The 17,616-nt window shown below is 43.8% G+C and overlaps 1 protein-coding gene across 1 annotated transcript in view; it reads right to left on the bottom strand.

Moving 5' to 3' along the window:
- Nucleotides 1–3,045: 3,045 nt before the first annotated feature.
- Nucleotides 3,046–17,616, bottom strand: part of LOC126214910 (uncharacterized) — a 133,109-nt gene continuing 118,538 nt past the window's right edge. Inside the window, exons 2-3 of the mRNA XM_049941552.1 lie at nucleotides 14,944–14,977; nucleotides 3,046–3,590 (exon numbers count right to left, since the gene is read on the bottom strand). Coding sequence (XP_049797509.1) covers nucleotides 3,046–3,590; nucleotides 14,944–14,977 — 579 coding nt within the window. The remainder of the gene's footprint in view (nucleotides 3,591–14,943; nucleotides 14,978–17,616) is intronic.

The raw sequence follows: 17,616 nt of genomic DNA, 5'->3' as shown, positions 1-17,616 counted from the left end.
TCATGTTCAGTTTTGGTTAAAGTATTTAGCCACACATTACTTTTATTATATGCAAACAAACACAAGAAAATTGTCTCTGAGCAAAGTATGTAAGATCTTGATAACACGCATCAGTTGTACAGTGCATGCCGGATGCTGGCTTAGTAATCGATTGTGCCTCATGGGCTTGACTATTGTCTGAAGTAGCGATGGAAGGAATTAACACTGTGAATGACGCATCTTTTCTGAGCAGCCACTTTGTAGCAATTCCGGACATTCCAAGTGTATCATTGTCCATCGGAATCCCCAATGGACAGGATGCTTACGTATGTGTCACCTTTCAGGGTCATACCTAGCTATATCACTCCAACTGCATGCCTCCTACACCATTACAGAGCCTCCACCAGCTTCTACTGTCCCCTACTGACATGCAGTGTCCATGGATTCAAGAGGATGTCTCCATGCCTGTACATGTCCATCTGCACAACACAGTTTGAAACGAGACTCGTCCAACCAGGCAACGTGTTTCCAATATCAGTGTTGATGGACCCAGGTGAGGCATAAAGCTTTGAGTCGTGCAGTCATAAAGGGTACACAAGTGGACCTTCAGCTACAAAAGTTCATATCGCTGATGGTTCACACTCTGACACTTGTTGATGGCCCAACATTGAAATATGCAGCGATTTGCACACGATTCTCTTCAGTTGTTGGTCCTGTTTTTGCAGGATCTTTTTTCGGCTGCAACGATGTCGGAGATCTGATGTTTTACCAGATTCCTGATATTCACTGTATGCTCATACGGGAAAATAACCACTTCATTGTTACCTTGGAGATGCTTTGTCCCATTGCTCGTATGCCCACTATACCACCACATTCAAATTCACGAAAATCTTGATAAGCTGCCATTGTAGCAGCACTAACCAATCTAGCATCTGTGCCAGACACTTGTTGTCTTATATAGGCATTTCCAACTGCAGAGCCATGTTCTGTCTGTTTACATATCCCTGTATTTAAATATGCATGACTGTGCCAGTTTTGTTGGCAATTCACAGTATATACATATCCTGTGAGGAGATAGTGATATATTACCAACTGCCGGCACAACCAATCCACATACTGTGATGGAAGAGGTACATGATAGTGAATGTGTTGTGTTGTTTGGCGGTTGATGGTATTCTGGGACCATTTTCTCCTCAGAAAAAAAGCAGTTACCTTGATATGCTCAGGCTGTCACTATGACTGGCTGACTGCTGAGACACAGTCTTTTTCCATTAATATGGTGTGCTCAGGCTGTGGCAGATGTTGCGGACCAGGTGTTACGACGTATGCTGACTTGGCAGGGGTGGTCCTATTCCTTGGTGTTCTAGGCCACCAGGCATTAGAAACGTGGATTTGTTTCTATGAGCATATACCAAGGACAGAGTCTACCAAACAGCTGTCAACCACTTCTAAAATTTAATGAACAAAATCATTTCCGCCCTTGCCACCGGTGATGCAGATATAATGTGCTGAATGTGGATAGATCCTGATAACAGACTGGAAATTGTGCCCACCACCACTGGTGCACACATGTTGAAATTGATTAACCTGCATAAAAACTTTGTGATACTATGTCACATAAGGCAAACATGGTGTGAATACCTTAGGTCTAATTTGTTTGGATGCTGTAACACATCAGAAGTGTTCTGTAACTTTTGAGACACTGTGTATATCCTCTGCCCATTGCACGTTAAAAACCTTATTCAAGTCACCTACTGTCCAGTTTATGTGGTATTTGCTCCACTGACAAGATGTACATTTTTATGCCTCGGTAGTCTTCTGCAAGGGACCCATTGCATGCAACTTGCCATCACAATATTTTGCTGAAAACTAGTACACATGGGTCTGCAGCGATTCCTGGTGTGTTTGAGACTGACTGTCAATGGCAACTTACAACGTTCATCTCTATGACTAACTACGAGTTAGGATCTTAATGTGGCCACTTTTATTATTATGCCACATTATGTGGTTGCAAGTGATACAACATTCCTTGTAGACAAGCTGGATAGTCTTCACTGATGCACCAACAAATTGGACAACTTAATTCACTGGCACATCCAAAGACAATAGCTCTAATCTGTGGTTTCAATCCATTGTACTACACTGGCTCCTTATAATCGACTGGCACATACACACCTCTTCAATGATGTGGCTTATGTCGGCAGTGAAGGCTCAGATAACTGGCAGGTATCAGTTCTACAGCATTTCAAAGGGGCCTGTGTGCTCTTTTAAGATGGTGAACTTATAAGGCTGTTTACACAATTTTTTAAGTACACTCTAAGGAAAGAAGAAAGTTGCACCACACAGGAATTATCCAAAGGATTGAAATGAGTAAATGTGCTGTTCATGTGCAGAGAAACAAATGATTACAATTTCAGAACACTTGGATGAGTTATTCAACAGGAAGAGCATCACAAACTGAGGGAGTCATTAATGCATTGACAACCTGTAGTCCATATGCAAGCAGTAATTCAGTTTGATATTGGTTGATACAGTTGTTGGGTGTACTCCTGGGGGATATCATGCCAAATTCTGTCTAAATTGTGGACTGCAGCACTGAAATCCCAATATGTTTGGAGGGCCCTGCCCGTAGCACTACATTCTCAATTGGGCACGGCAGGTCTCGGAAAGCATAAAGACGAGCAGTAGAAGCTCTTCTCATATGCAGGTAGGCATATCTGACTGAATTGTTAACTCAACATCGTCTGCAATGAAGGGCAATAAAACGGGGTATAGCACATTGTTGACATAGCACTGTGGATTAAAACTGAAGGGATCTTGCTACGAAACTAATGGCACCCCAGACGATTCCTCTCGATTATCGGGTCATCTCCAGGCACGTCTTTGGACTGGAATCTCAATGACGGGAGTGGATTGGACTGAGACCAATGGTCAGCAAAGACATGTCTGGAGCTGCTTTGGACAGCAGTGTGATACCAACCTGACTATTGCCTGATAACCAGGAGTGATTGGGATTCCATTTGTCATTGAATAATGACGTGGCGAGCGTCGACGGCGGGGGAGGTGTCAGGCCGCAGGCGTAGCAGAAGAGACCGGGGCGGAGACTGTTGTCGGTGGCAGTCTCCGGTCCGCACCCCAGCATTGGCTGCGCGGGGCCTCGGGAAACACCGACTGAAAACCGAGGTCAGGGTGCACGCCTGTGACCACGGGTGCAGCTTCTGGTACTGGACGCGACGGGGCGTCGGGACCCACGAAGAGAGGCAGCGTCTCCTGACGCTGCGTCGACGGCTGCTGAGTGGGCGCCGGACAAGGCGCTGCGGTGTCAGACTCCTTGGGGGTGCCCAAGGAAAGCGGCTGCAGGACAGGCTGCACAGCCACCGCTTGGGAAGGCGGCCCGGCTGAGGGGTCGACGTCCATCAGCTCCGAAGGCGGCGGCGACTGAAGAGGGACCGCAGGCGCTGGAGCGACCACCCGGGGCGCTCCCGTATGAAGCTGCGCGGGAGGCATCAACGGGACGGGCTGTCGGCGTGGTAGCGGCGACGGCTGCTGCTGCTGCCCTGGGGGCGGCAGCGAAGTCGGAAGGCGCGGCTGGAACCCGTCGCGGATCAAATCTGTGGACAAAGAACGAGCGGCAGAATCCGGGCGGCCAGCGCGGCGCAACTGGTCCTGATGCCTCCTGTGCACCCCAGTAGCACCTTGAACAGTATAAAAACCGCGACCCTGGACACTTATCACGGTACCACGTTCCCAACGATGGCGACCGTGATAAACTCTGAAAAAAACGGCGTCATTGCACTGAAAACGCGTGCGATGCTCAGAAGCGGCGGGTCGATCCGGGGGGTGCAACAACCGTAGTAGGGTGCGATGACGACGGCCGTGGAGAAGCTCCGCAGGCGAAGGGCCGTCGCGTGGCGTGGTCCGGTACGACGACAGGAACGTGATGAGGGCCTGCTGACGAGAGTGCGTAGCACGAAGGCGGTCCATATGATCCTTGAATGTGCGTACAAAACGTTCCGCTGCACCATTCGATTGAGGGTGGAACGGCGGAGTAAGAACATGGCGAATGCCATTGGCAGAACAAAAACTTTCAAATTCAGCAGAGGTAAATTGTGGACCATTGTCAGACACAAACTTCTGGAAGACCCTCAATACAAAAAATTGAAGTCAACGCCTGTATAGTTTGTGCAGACGTTGTAGACTGCATGGGCACAACAAACGGAAAATTACTAAATGCATCTATCACGATGAGCCAACGAGAATTCCAATATGGACCAGCGAAATCAATATGTACTCGCTGCCAGGGACCGGCAGGGCGTGCCCACTCAAAATAGCGTTGAGGCGGAGCAGCTTGGTGTTCGGCACACGTCGAACAATCTGTAGACATCTGCGTAATCTGCTTATCAATGCCGATCCATGTACAATGACGGCGGGCAAGCTGCTTGGTGCGGACCACTCCCCAATGACCTTGATGCAACAAGTCGAGGACCTTGGATTGGAGCACTTGGGGAACCACGACACGAAGCTGGTCATTCTCGGTGCGTAACAGCAAAACTCCGTGCGAAACAGACAACAGATGACGTTGCGGATAATAGCGACGAACCACAGGATCCGATATGTCCTTTGCCTTGGACGGCCAACCACGTTGAACAAAACGTAATAGTAAACTCAGATGAGGATCCGTAGCTGTCTCACGTGCCACCTGACGATAATCAATCGGAAAATCCCGGAGGGATTGGTGCTCATCGGCGTCAATCTGATGGCAAGAGTCGTCAGAGGAATCGAAGACATCATCCGCAGCAATCGGCAATCTAGAAAGCGCGTCAGCGTTTGCATGCTGAGCCGTAGGGCGATACAGTATCTCATACTGGTATTGTGATAACAAAAGAGCCCAACGTTGTAGTCTCTGAGCTGTCCGCTGAGGAACTGGTTTAGACGGATGAAACAGTGACGTCAGGGGCTTGTGATCTGTTACTAAATAGAATGGTCTACCATAGAGGTAGTGATGGAATTTTGTGACACCGAACACAATAGCCAACGCTTCCTTGTCCAATTGGCTATAATTACACTGAGCTTTGTTTAGCAATTTAGATGCGAACGCAATAGGACTTTCGGTGTTACCGACTCGGTGAGACAACACAGCACCGAGGCCGAAAGAAGAGGCATCACAAGCTAACACCAGAGGCTTGTTAGGGTCGTAATGGACCAGACAACGATCACTCAATAAAGCCTCTTTAAGCTGCTGGAAGGCTGATTGGCAATCAGCCGACAACACAAACGGAACATTATTACGGCGGAGACGATGCAACGGTGCAGCAATCTGTGATGCATTAGGAATAAACCTAACATAATATGTCAATTTGCCAAGAACTGCTTGCAATTCATGCAGATTGCGAGGGGCGGGCAAATCACGAATAGCTGCTAAATGTGACTGGGAGGGATGAATGCCTTGAGCATTAATAACATGTCCCAGATACTCCAACTCCGTAAGGAAAAATGAACATTTATCGATGTTGCAACGTAGGCCTGCCTGAGACAACACTGTAAACAAACACTCCAAATTACGGAAATGTTCAGCAGGCGTCCGACCGGACACAACAATATCGTCTAAATAGTGGCAACACGATGGCACATTAGCCAGAAGTTGTGACAAAAAACGCTGAAAAACAGCTGGAGCTGACGCACAACCAAAAGGCAAACGCAGAAAACGGAACAACCCCAACGACGTGTTTATGACAAAATACTGTTGTGATTGCTCGTCGAGGGGCAACTGCAAATATACTTCACGGAGATCAATTTTGGAAAAGAAACAAGCTTCCCCTAACTTATCCATCAGCTCGTCCGGTCTAGGCAAAGGAAAAGAATTAATGACAGTCTGAGGATTAACTGTCGACTTAAAATCAGCACACAAACGTAACTTGCCAGACGGTTTCTTTATAATAACTAAGGGCGAAGCCCACTGGCTCGCTGAAACGGGGTGAATAACACCGTTGTTTTGCCAACGACGAAGTTCATCTTCTACAGGTGCCCGGAGGGCGTGAGGCACTGGACGAGCACGAAAAAATCGAGGCTGAGCATTATCTTTTAACGTAATATGAGCGGCAAAGTTCGCAGCACAACCTAGTTCGTCTTTAAATATGTCACTGTATCGTTTACACAAATCGGTTATGCTGTCTTGAGGAACAACAACAGAATTAAGTTGCAGCACATTGTCTTGTATAGACAGGCCAAACAAGTCAAAACAGTCTAATCCGAAAATGTTTACACTGTAGCGCGGACCACTGAATGAAACTTTGTATTGCCCCGGAATGTGGCTGGCACGCTACATACACCTAACACAGGAATGTGTTCGCCACTATAAGGAGCCAAAGAATGTTTTGCCGCTGAAAGTTTAGGGCGGCCGATAGCCGCATACGTAGCACTATTTATGAGAGTCACAGACGCACCAGTGTCTAATTGAAAATTGAAGATCTTATCCTGGATGCGTAGCTTCACAAAGAGTTTATTACACTGTCTCTGGATCGGTGCAGTGGAGGCGGAAGACACAAAATCAGCGCGTTTAGCGCGTGTTCGCTGCTTACGACAACTCGTGGGTTGGGCGGGTGGAACAACAACTCCCGCTTCACTTGCAGTCTGTACATTACGTTTTACAGCGTTTGAATTACGCTTGGGTCGCATAGCAGAGGGCTGGGTGGGTGGCTTATTGCGAACAAGTTTATTACCCACACTAACCGTGGAAGAATCTTTAAACGCGACCTTCCGGGCGGGCTGGCTTTGAATAACATGAATATCCATGGGCTGGGCAGCACTAGAATGTTCTTGCGTTTACGCAAACACAGTCTGGATGTGTCCTTTCCTTTGACAAAAGTGACAAACCGCGTTTCTTAACGGGCAACGTTCACGAGGATGAGCAAGAACACACTTAGGGCAAGACTTAAGTCTATCATTTTGCACACGCGGCTGACGAATATGTTTAACATGACGCGGCCGGCTAGTGTTTACAGTCTGACTCTGCCGGTGGGGCCGCGGGCGTGACATAACTTGCTTAGCACAGGCAATTTGAGAAATACATGCTGATCTAACTCACACTCAGCATAGTCAAAGTATCTTGGGCTTCAATGATGTTCATCACAGTCTCTAATGACGGGTCAGGCAACTTTAAGATAGCAGCACGAATACGAGAATCTGCAATGCGTCTAGTAACATGACATCACTGTAGGAAGCTCCACACACACAATTAAATCGGCACTGACGGGTGAGGCCCCGTAAATCTGTTAACCACTGTTTATTAGATTGATGTGGCAGTTTCCTTAATCTGAAGAACTTGAATCTGGCTGCTGCCACATGAACTCGCGACTCTAAATACTCAGCAAGCTTGTTAACAACAACGTCATAGTCTAAAGCTTCTTGCTTGGATTCCGGGAACAACTTACAAAGTAGTCGATAGACTTCCACGCCTGCAGTGGAAATTAAATAAAGCTGCCGATCATTACCTGTGATTTTGTAGACTGTCATGTGCGCCTGCAACTGCGCGAAATATTCTTGCCATTCTTCTCGTGCCGCATCAAAAGCACGGAAGGGTGGTGCTGCCTGTGCATGTTCCTTTTGTGTTGGTGGATGAGCCGCTTGTTTGGCGATTGCTTCCACCAGACTGTGTATTTGCTGACTCTGTAACAAGATCAACTGTTGTAATTCGGCAGACATAGTGAACACAATGAAACCAGCCCCCAAAATTCTATCTCAAGAAACAAGTTGAACCAGACCTGCACACGAGTTCGGAAGTCCTCGTCGCCAGTTTTGTGACGGCCTTCGTAGCGACAAACACCGCCACACTTTTAGTAGCGGGCCGACCGGTCCGCTGGAACAGTGAACAGAAAGATGAAAACCCAAACACTCGGATTGAATGAAAGTCGGTACTTATCTTTATTACGAAGATATAGAAACACAGTGGTGAACATTGTCTCTACAGAAATCTGTCTAGTTCGAGTCGGGGCAGCTAGGTCAGCGTCGGCTGGCGACAAATAACAACTCTGCTGCGATGTACCCACACTGACTAGCAAGTACACACTGCGGTGGCGAGTATACAACTGAGCGGCAGAATCCAGAACTGTCCTAGCGCTCGCGACTCCAGCGCTTAAGAAGCCAGAAGCCAGCGGTGGCGCGCGCAGACTTGCGGCGATTTCCTGTATCGCTGGCGCTGCTTATGCGGACGGCGTCCGGACTTTGCTGCTGCCAACCTTTTGGCAGCGGGCTCGGGTGGCATTACTGGCTAGGATATAACAGTTTTCATCTGTGGCTTTCTTACAGAATTACAGTACGCAACAATGTTCCAAGTCAGGGCCCGCCAAACGCTGCACAGTGTGCATACGTGCGGAAGTGCTGCGCACGTGTGCGACGGCGACATCTGTTATTAGACGTGTGTCCTAAATGAACGGCGGCGGCTCCTCTTCCCTGTTTATGTGCTACAAGCAAGAGCATGACATACCCAGTCTCGTTTACCCCTGGTGACCGTAACTTTGACAGAGAAGTACTGAGAAATGGCAGGTACTGTGAAAAAGCAAAGAACGGAAGATCTATGTTCTCAGTCGTTTCGATCAAGCATCAGTGATGAAAATCTCCCGTGGCTGCTTGCGTTTGTCAATGAGCCGTGCTTTTGTGCCCGATATTAACTATATCATTTCTCATGACCAGTGATAAACGTGTTTGGATTTATTCCTTTCATAATTAAAAATTATTGTTTACTAACTGTGCATTATTGCCTCATTCTGCTCCGTGTTACATTATTATCAGGAAAATTGGTCATTAAACCGATTGTTGTATAATTACATTTAGGTTTTTTTTTAATGTGTGAAGGGCTACGCTCAGCTGCAGTCGATAAAACATAACAAGCATCTAATTGTCGGTTATTATGCAGATTTCAGACGGAACTGGTGAAACATATAGCAATAATGGTACAGGTCATCATCGAGAGGTCTGCGGTTGTCATTCTGTTCATCGGTCAGTGAGACAGAAATTATGTGGGTGTAACTGAGGGCACCGAGAATTAGTTACAGGAAACCTTGCATTGGTTTAATGTTATTGGAAACCATGACTAAGGTTTGTTGGAAGTCGCTAAGTGCTCTCTGTCTTAAATACTAGATCAAAAACATTACGCGTATTTACGTGCCGTCAGTCAAGCTGCCTTAATAAAAACCCACGGTTGTTAATTGTATTACTTGTCTTACTGGGTTAAACTGTTAACATAAATACAGAGTATCTCAGCTAATGGATAAAGCGACATCTGTGGATTGAAACATGAACGCTGACGGCTGCGGCGTGCACGCTGTGACCCGCAAGTTGCACGTGTGCAGGAGCACCGCACGCGTGCAGAATTTCTGGCCGGCCCTGTTCTAAGTACCATTCTGTTGCCTTTCATAGCAAGCCATCCTTGTGAGGAGTGGCCCCTTATATTGCCCCGGTGTATCAGGAGAGTGACTCACGCCTGTACAGTGACAGATGGTCTGAAACAGTTCAGTCGGGTAAGTAGTTCTAATTTTCACCCACCAGAGTCCAGTAGTGCACAGACTTTCAAGAAACAGGTCAAGAGAATGTTTTTGGGAATTTTTCTGTTTATTTCTTGATGGCTCTTTTGTTTGTTTATGTTTGTACAGTTTTGTATAAGCTTATAGCAATGTGAATGAGGTCTATAGTAAATATGTAGATCGTTGTTCTACTGATGTACACTGTACAGTGGGGAGTTTAGTATCATAATATGTTAAGTAAGTTTATGGTGAAAGGAAAGCCAATTTGAGTGCAAATGAAAATAGTTTATACTTTACATTATTAACAAAGTATCTGAATGTTCCATATTTATTTTGGGAAAGTACAATTTGAAAGTGTGTTATTTGTTAGTCATGAAAAGTGCGGACTAACGTGGGAGAATAACGTTTTTCTATTAGCCTTAAAGAAAACTGACCAATCTGAAAGTACCCTGGTATTTTTTATGCATCTTTTCTCTTGGAACTATAGAATGATTACGGCAGTGTAAGGATTCAGAGCCCTGCCTTTCAATGGTATGGTCACATGTAGTATGAGCTGCAAAGGAAGTTATAATTTGCCAGTTTTTGTTGTGCTACATGTTTCGAAAGTGTAGGCATATATTATTCTGGTGTGTTTTTTAGAAAGTTTGATTTTCTAAGTAACTTTGTGTATGAGAAAGGACAGTAATTCCATGTGGCAGATTGGTGACTAAAACCGTCAGTGCATTGCACACTGATAATCTTAATAGCATGGTGCGCATTTCCATTTAAGAACAATCCGTGCTTAGTAGCTCTTCAGATTTCAGGAAATATGTTAACATAAACTTACTAACGTAAATGAAAGGGTCTGTGCATGACAATGTTAAGATTAGCACGGGCTTGGCAGTGAACGTCTACATTATCAATGTACAGAATTTAAAAATGTTTTTCCAGTATTTCAACATTTCATTCAAAATTAAGATCTTTTCCTGATTCTTAAAACAGTTACATTGTATGCAGCCTGGTGCGAGTTGCAGTACGTTAGGTTTCTGCTCGGATTTCCTGCCGGCAAACTGCTGCAACTAGTTGACTGGTAGCTCAGTTTCTTTTTACCAGCACCTACCTAACTTGGCTTACATTTCAACAATATAATGCCTGCCTGTACATGGTGAGAATTTCTAGTGCTTCTTTCATGCATTCCAAACTCTACCTTGGCCAGCAAGGTCACCGAATTCCTCTCCAACTGAGAATGTTTGGAGCATCATAGGCTGGAGCCTCCAACTAGCTTGGGATTTTCACAATATAATACACCAACTGGACAGAATTTGCCACAATATCCCTCAGGAGAAGTCTGTCAATCAATACCAAGCTGAATAATTGCTTGCATAAAAGCTGGAGGTGGAACAATGTGTGAAGCTCTTTCTGTGGAATAAATAATCCAGTTTTTCTGAGAACGTAATGATTTGTTTGTTGGTACTTGTACATCACTCCTACTGGTTTCCATCCCATTCAGAAAATTCCTTTGTAGAGCCTTTTTTATGTCTTAGAGTGTACAAAATGCATCTGAACATTTGGTGAATTGTCTCGGAAAGAAACAAGAGTTATAAACAAAATGCTTTTACCGGCCTTCAGAGTAATCACCATTACCTACAACAGACTTCTGACCTCAGTTGTCAAACTGTAGGAAATGGCCAGCCAACACTTCTCGTGGAATCACTTAAAGCACCATGGGCACACAATGCTGGATGTCTGCATCATTGCCGGAGATGATACCTGATGTTATCAGTACCGTACTATCCACAGACCTTGCAGCAGTAAGTGATGTGGTGTTCATTGTCTTCCCAACATCCCACAGGTAGAAATTCATCATGGATCAAGCCCTTTCCATCAAAAATTGTGATTGATATGTCTTAATCCCAGAGTTTTTTGTCAAACTTCTTTTGGGAGGCAGGGAAGATGATGAACACAGTTGCTTGATGGGCTGTGGATTGTACTGGTGGCTCCGCCTCTCATCTATAATAGCGCAGATATCCAACAATGCGTGACAACTGTGTTTTCAGTGACTCCACAAGAATTGTTTGCAGACAGTTTCCAATAGCTTTACAACAAATGTCAGAAGTGTTTTGTAGCTAATGGTGATTACTTTGTAACTTATGTTCCCTTCATTTTCTGAGACCATTCACCAAACTTCCCAGATGCACCTTGTACAAGAAGCAATACACACATTGCTCTCTTACATATACCATCAAGTAACATGTGCATGTAGATAAGTCGCATTTTGTCCAAAGAATGTGTTGCTGAGAACTGGACAGGCATATAGAACAGGTTGAATATGGGTTAGCGTTGAGGTAACAGTCATTGTTGTCTCCCGGTATTGGCATATTAGTTGGGAGAGAATAATCCCATGTGAGGAGGATTGACGAAAGAGCATTTAAAAGGCACATTGTAAGATATGTGAGGAGGGGAGGCAAATAACCTAGAGTAGCATCTATCGACCCTCTTCACTGAGTGGTCAGCACATCTGACTGCCATGCAGTCGAGCCTGGGTTCATTTCCCAGCCATGTCAGACATTCTCTCTGCTCAGGGAGTGGGTGATATGTTGTCCTTATCATTGATTCATCATCGCCAGCATGAAAGTCACCCACCATGGTGTCAAAAGAAAAGACCTGCAAATTGTCAGCCAAACTTACCCAGCAAGTGACTCCTAGGTATCAATGTCCATACGATCACTTCATTCCACCTAGGGCAATAGAAAGGGAAACGTACCAAAGAGGGAGCAATAGCCAAGTATGCTAAACGTGATGGGCTATAAACTAACAAGGATACTTTTTCAAAATTTAAAAGCTTTTGTCCAGATTGGTCACCAAAGTCTGAACAGTATGGCCTTTCCTCAGAAACATAAAGTGATCAGAAGTCCAAAGTAGAAACTGGATTGATATCTTATCAGTGTACTATCAGATATGAGGCTCCTCTGAGATTGTTGATGGAGGTTTTTCATTTTCTCCTACATAAAGGGTGAAATGAACTCCACTGAAAAAATTCAGTTGGTGGTTCAAGGATGTTTTATGAGTATTTTGGTACAATGGACCCTTGATCTCCTGTGGCTCACTCCAGGGTAATAATGTAATTATGATTTATTTAGTTTGGTACCTTCATTTCTTCTGAAAAAACACTGTCCAGACATGTTAATGTGACTAACTGTCAAAACCTCGAATAACCTCTTTTTCCGGTGCACACCATTGCGAGACATGCAGGAAGAGATTCAATGAAATGATCATATGGCGGACCCCATCTGGGCTTGATCAGTTGCCTACTGCAATTCTTTTCATTTTATGCTGCTTTTGAGACTTGCTTGTTGATGACAAGAACAACACAACGCCCACTTTCCGAGGAGACAAAAATCCTGTATCCAGCTGGGAATGAAACTGCCCCCCACGTGCCTGTGCGGTTCTGTATTAACAGGGGTGTGGAGCCATGATGATTTCATTGCCAAGTCCAGCTGTTCTGGGTTTTTCGTGTGAGGATCCACGGAGAATAAAGCCTGGCAGACGGGTTCCCACAGATTCTCAATTGGTTTAAATCTAAGGACTTCGGTGGCTAGGGGCATATGATAAACTCATCCTGTTGCTGTTTGAACCACACATGTACACTGCAAGCTGTGTTGAATTGTATTGCTGGTAGACGTCACCACGCTGAATAAAAACAAACTGTGTGTATGGGTGGATGCGGCCCTCGAGGACGGGTGCATACATCTGTTGATCCATTGTCCCTCCCAGAATAACATCACCACTCAGGGAATGCCACAGACTTCCTCCCCTGGCGTGTCCCCTTCTGACAGCTGTTGCAGTGTGTTTTGCTTTCAGACATTTAAAAATGTGCACGCCAATGGCCATCTGTCGTTTGAAAAGCCTCTCGGTTCATCTGGGTGGTCAGTTGTTCAACAGCTGCATGTCTCTGCAGCTGATATTTACCCCTGTCATCTATGGCCCACGACTGCACCACAGTAGCCTCGGCACCGATTCTGAATAGCACCATTTTGCTGTGCACAGTATACTTTAACCACACTGACATACAAACAGTTTACAGACTTAGTCATTCCAAAAAGCTTCCACCCTTTCCCCAAAAGCCAATGACCTTGCACATTTCGAAATCATTTTGTCTCCTACTTACAGTGACAACTGCACTGTTTTCTGTGGCTCCCAACACGCTTTACATACCCTTCACTGCTAGTGGTGCCGTCTGTCATCTGCGAGTGGTTACTGCATGTCGAGTTTTGGTCACATTAATGTGATGGACCAGACCGTGTATCTACACAATAAAGAAAAAAACCAGTGTAGCGTATCAACTGTATTCCGTCACAAAATATGCAAGTTTTTTCCACTGAAACTGAAAATTTCTAAATTTGTTCCCCTGTTGAAAAAGAGGGATAAGCTTAAAACAGGAAACTACACACCTGTCTCACTTCTCCCAACTTTCTCTCAGGTTTTAGTGATACTAATGAAATATAGAGTCACATATTATCTTAATTGTGGAATCTGATAAACAGTAATCAGCACGGATTTCTAGCTGGGAGAAGTACCGAAACAGCTGTACTGGAATACACAAAAGAAATAATTAGTAAATTGGAAGACGGAAAATGTGTTTTCAGGATAAATCTAGATCTGTCAAAAGCCTTTGAACTTATGGAAAAGCTTGAAGCTATAGGTATCACAGGACTGGAAAAAAGTGGTACGAGTCGTATCTGGAAAAGAGGATGCTGGTGGTTGAAATTACAGCACAAAAAGATTACACTAAAATCAGATCCAGAGAAGTGTATTAGGCCCCGTGCTGTTCCCCATTTACATTAATTATATTCAGGTGTCAGAGAGTAAAGCTAGAATCATGTTATTTGCTGATGATACTAGTTTGATTGTTTGTTATATGAAGCAGTCATTGCACTGTACTTTGGGCCATGTCCTACAAGACATACAAAAATGGTTTAGTGAAAAAAAAATTAATTATAAGCAATATGGAAAATTAAGTGTACATGATGACCTAAATCCCACCATGGAGGGCAAACAACTTGAAAGAGTACAGTGAGCAAAATTTCTGGCTATGCACATTGATGAGAAGATAAACTGGAAGGACTATGTGGTGAGCTTAGCACTAAAACTAAATTCAGCATGTTTTGTACTTAGAATAATTGCAAGAGTTTGTAGTAATAACTGTACCAGATTAGTATATTTTGGCCATTGTCAGTCAATTGCGTCATATGGGATAGTATCCTAGGGAACATCAAGTTGTCGTCTAAATGAGATTTTCAAATTACAAAAATGCGCTATTCAGATAATGACCCAGAGCCCACATCAAACACGTTGTAGGCCCCTTTTTAAAGCATTGAAAATTTTAGCAATTCCGTCATTATACATTCTGAAATGTCTGTTGGTGATCAAAAGAAATCAGGTGAAAATGAAAACCAATACAGATTACCATACACAGCAATGTAAAGATCTCCACTTACAAGCTGTAACAAGGACCCAAAGTCAGAAACATGTATGTAATCGAGGCATCAAACTTTTTAATGCACTACCAAAACATATCAAAGAGCTGGAAAATTAGGATAAATTTAAAACTGTTATATAGAACTACATGCTTAACAAATGTTATTACAGCATAAGTGAATAGCTCTGCGCAACTGTATAAGGATCTAATTTCCTGTGACAAATGAAATTTCATCAATCAATATGTCTGGCAAGCACATCAGATCAATAACCACAAGCTTAACCAATGTCACTACAGTATAAGTGATTAGCTCTGCTCAACTGTACAAAAATATATGATGTGACAAATGAAATCACAACATCAAGGAATAGGTCTGTCCAGCACATAATTTGTGTTATCAAAACAGTTATTTGTTGTATATTGTATTAAACATAAGATAGATCCATATGAATACAGCACAAATGTGATCATTGGGATGTTGTTGTGGTCTTCAGTCCTGAGACTGGTTTGATGCAGCTCTCCATGCTACTCTATCCTGTGCAAGCTTCTTCTTCTCCCAGTAACTACTGCAACCTACATCCTTCTGAATCTGCTTAGTGTATTCATCTCTTGCTCTCCCTCTACGATTTTTACCCTCCATGCTGCCCTCCAATACTAAATTGGTGATCCCTTGATGCCTCAAAACATGTCCTACCAACCGATCCCTTCTTCTAGTCACAAATTTCTCTTCTCCCCAATCCTATTCATTACCTCCTCATTAGTTATGTGATCTACCCATCTAATCTTCAGCATTCTTCTGTAGCACCACATTTCGAAAGCTTTTATTCTCTTCTTGTCTAAACTATTTACCGTACATGTTTCACTTCCATACATGGCTACACTCGATACAAATACTATCAGAAAGGACTTCCTGGCACTTAAATCTGGACTCGATGTTAACAAATTTCTCTCCTTCAGAAACACTTAGCTGTCGTCGCCAGTCTACATTTTGTACCCTCTCTACTTTGACTATCATCGGTTATTTTGCTCCCCAAATAGCAAAACTGCTTTAAGTGTCTCATTTCCTAATCTAATTCCCTCAGCATCACCTGACTTAATTCGACTACATTCCATTATCCTCGTTTTGCTTTTGTTGATGTTCAAATTATATCCTCCTTTCAAGACGCTATCCATTCCATTCAACTGCTCTTCCAGGTCCTTTGCTGTCTCTGACAGAAGTACAATGTCATCGGCGAACCTCAAAGTTTTTATTTCTTCTCCATGGATTTTAATACCTACTCTGAACTTTTCTTTTGTTTCCTTTACTGCTTGCCCAATATACAGATTGAATAACATCGGGGACAGGCTACAACCCTGTCTCACTCCCTTCCCAACCATTGCTTCCCTTTCATGTCCCTCGACTCTTGTAACTGCCATCTGGTTTCTGTACAAATTGTAAATAGCCTTTCACTCCCAGTATTTTACCCCTGCCACCTTCAGAATTTGAAAGAGAGTGTTCCAATCAACATTGTCAAAAGCAAATACTAGAAACGTAGGTTTGACTTTCCTTAATCTAGCTTCTAAGATAAGTAGTAGGGTCAGTATTGCCTCACATGTCCCAATATTTCTATGGAATCCAAACTGATCTTCCTCGAGGTCGGCTTCTACTAGTTTTTCCATTCATCTGTAAAGAATTCGCATTACTATTTTGCAGCCGTGACTTATTAAACTGATAGTTTGGTAATTTTCACCTCTGTCAACACCTGCTTTCTTTGGGATTGGAATTATTATATTCTTCTTGAAGTCTGAGGATATTTCGCCTGTCTCATATATCTTGCTCACCAGATGGTAGAGTTTTGTCAGGACTGGCTCTCCCAAGGCTGTCAGTAGTTCTAATTGAATGTTGTCTACTCCCAGGGCCTTGTTTCGACTTAGGTCTTTCACTGCTCTGTCAAACTCTTCACGCAGTATCTTATCTCCCATTTCATCTTCATCTACATCCTCTTCCATTTCCATAATATTGTCCTCAAGTACATCACCTTTCAGCTTTCCCTTGCTTAGAACTGGGTTTCCATCTGAGCTCTTGATATTCATACAAGAGGTACTTTTTAATTTTCCTGTAGGCAGTATCTATCTTACCCCTGGTGAGATAAGCCTCTACATCCTTACATTTGTCCTCTAGCCATCCCTGCTTAGCCACTTTGCACTTCCTGTCGATCTCATTTTTGAGACATTTGTATTCCTTTTTGCCTGCTTCATTTACTGTATTTTTATACTTTCTCCTTTCATCAATTAGGTTCAATATTTCTTCTGTTACCCAAGGATTTCTAGCAGTCCTCATCTTTTTACCTACTTTATCCTCTGCTGCCTTCACTACTTCATTCCTCAAAGCTACCCATTTTTCTTCTACTGTATTACTTTCCCCCTTTCCTGTCAATTGTTCCCTTATGGTCTCCTTGAAACTCTGTACAATCTCTGGTTCTTTCAGTTTATCCAGGTCCCATCTTCTTAAATTTCCCCCTTTTTGCAGTATCTACAGTTCATAACCAATAGATTGTGGTCAGAGTCCACATCTGCCCCTGGAAATGTCTTACAATTTAAAACCTGGTTCCTAAATCTCTGTCTTACCATTATATAATCTATCTGAAACCTGTCAGTATCTCCAGGTTTCTTCCATGTATA

The sequence above is a fragment of the Schistocerca nitens genome, chromosome 12 (genome assembly GCF_023898315.1).
Source record: "Schistocerca nitens isolate TAMUIC-IGC-003100 chromosome 12, iqSchNite1.1, whole genome shotgun sequence".
Taxonomy (NCBI): Eukaryota; Metazoa; Arthropoda; class Insecta; order Orthoptera; family Acrididae; genus Schistocerca; species Schistocerca nitens.
This window is presented reverse-complemented; position numbering and strand designations above follow the sequence as displayed.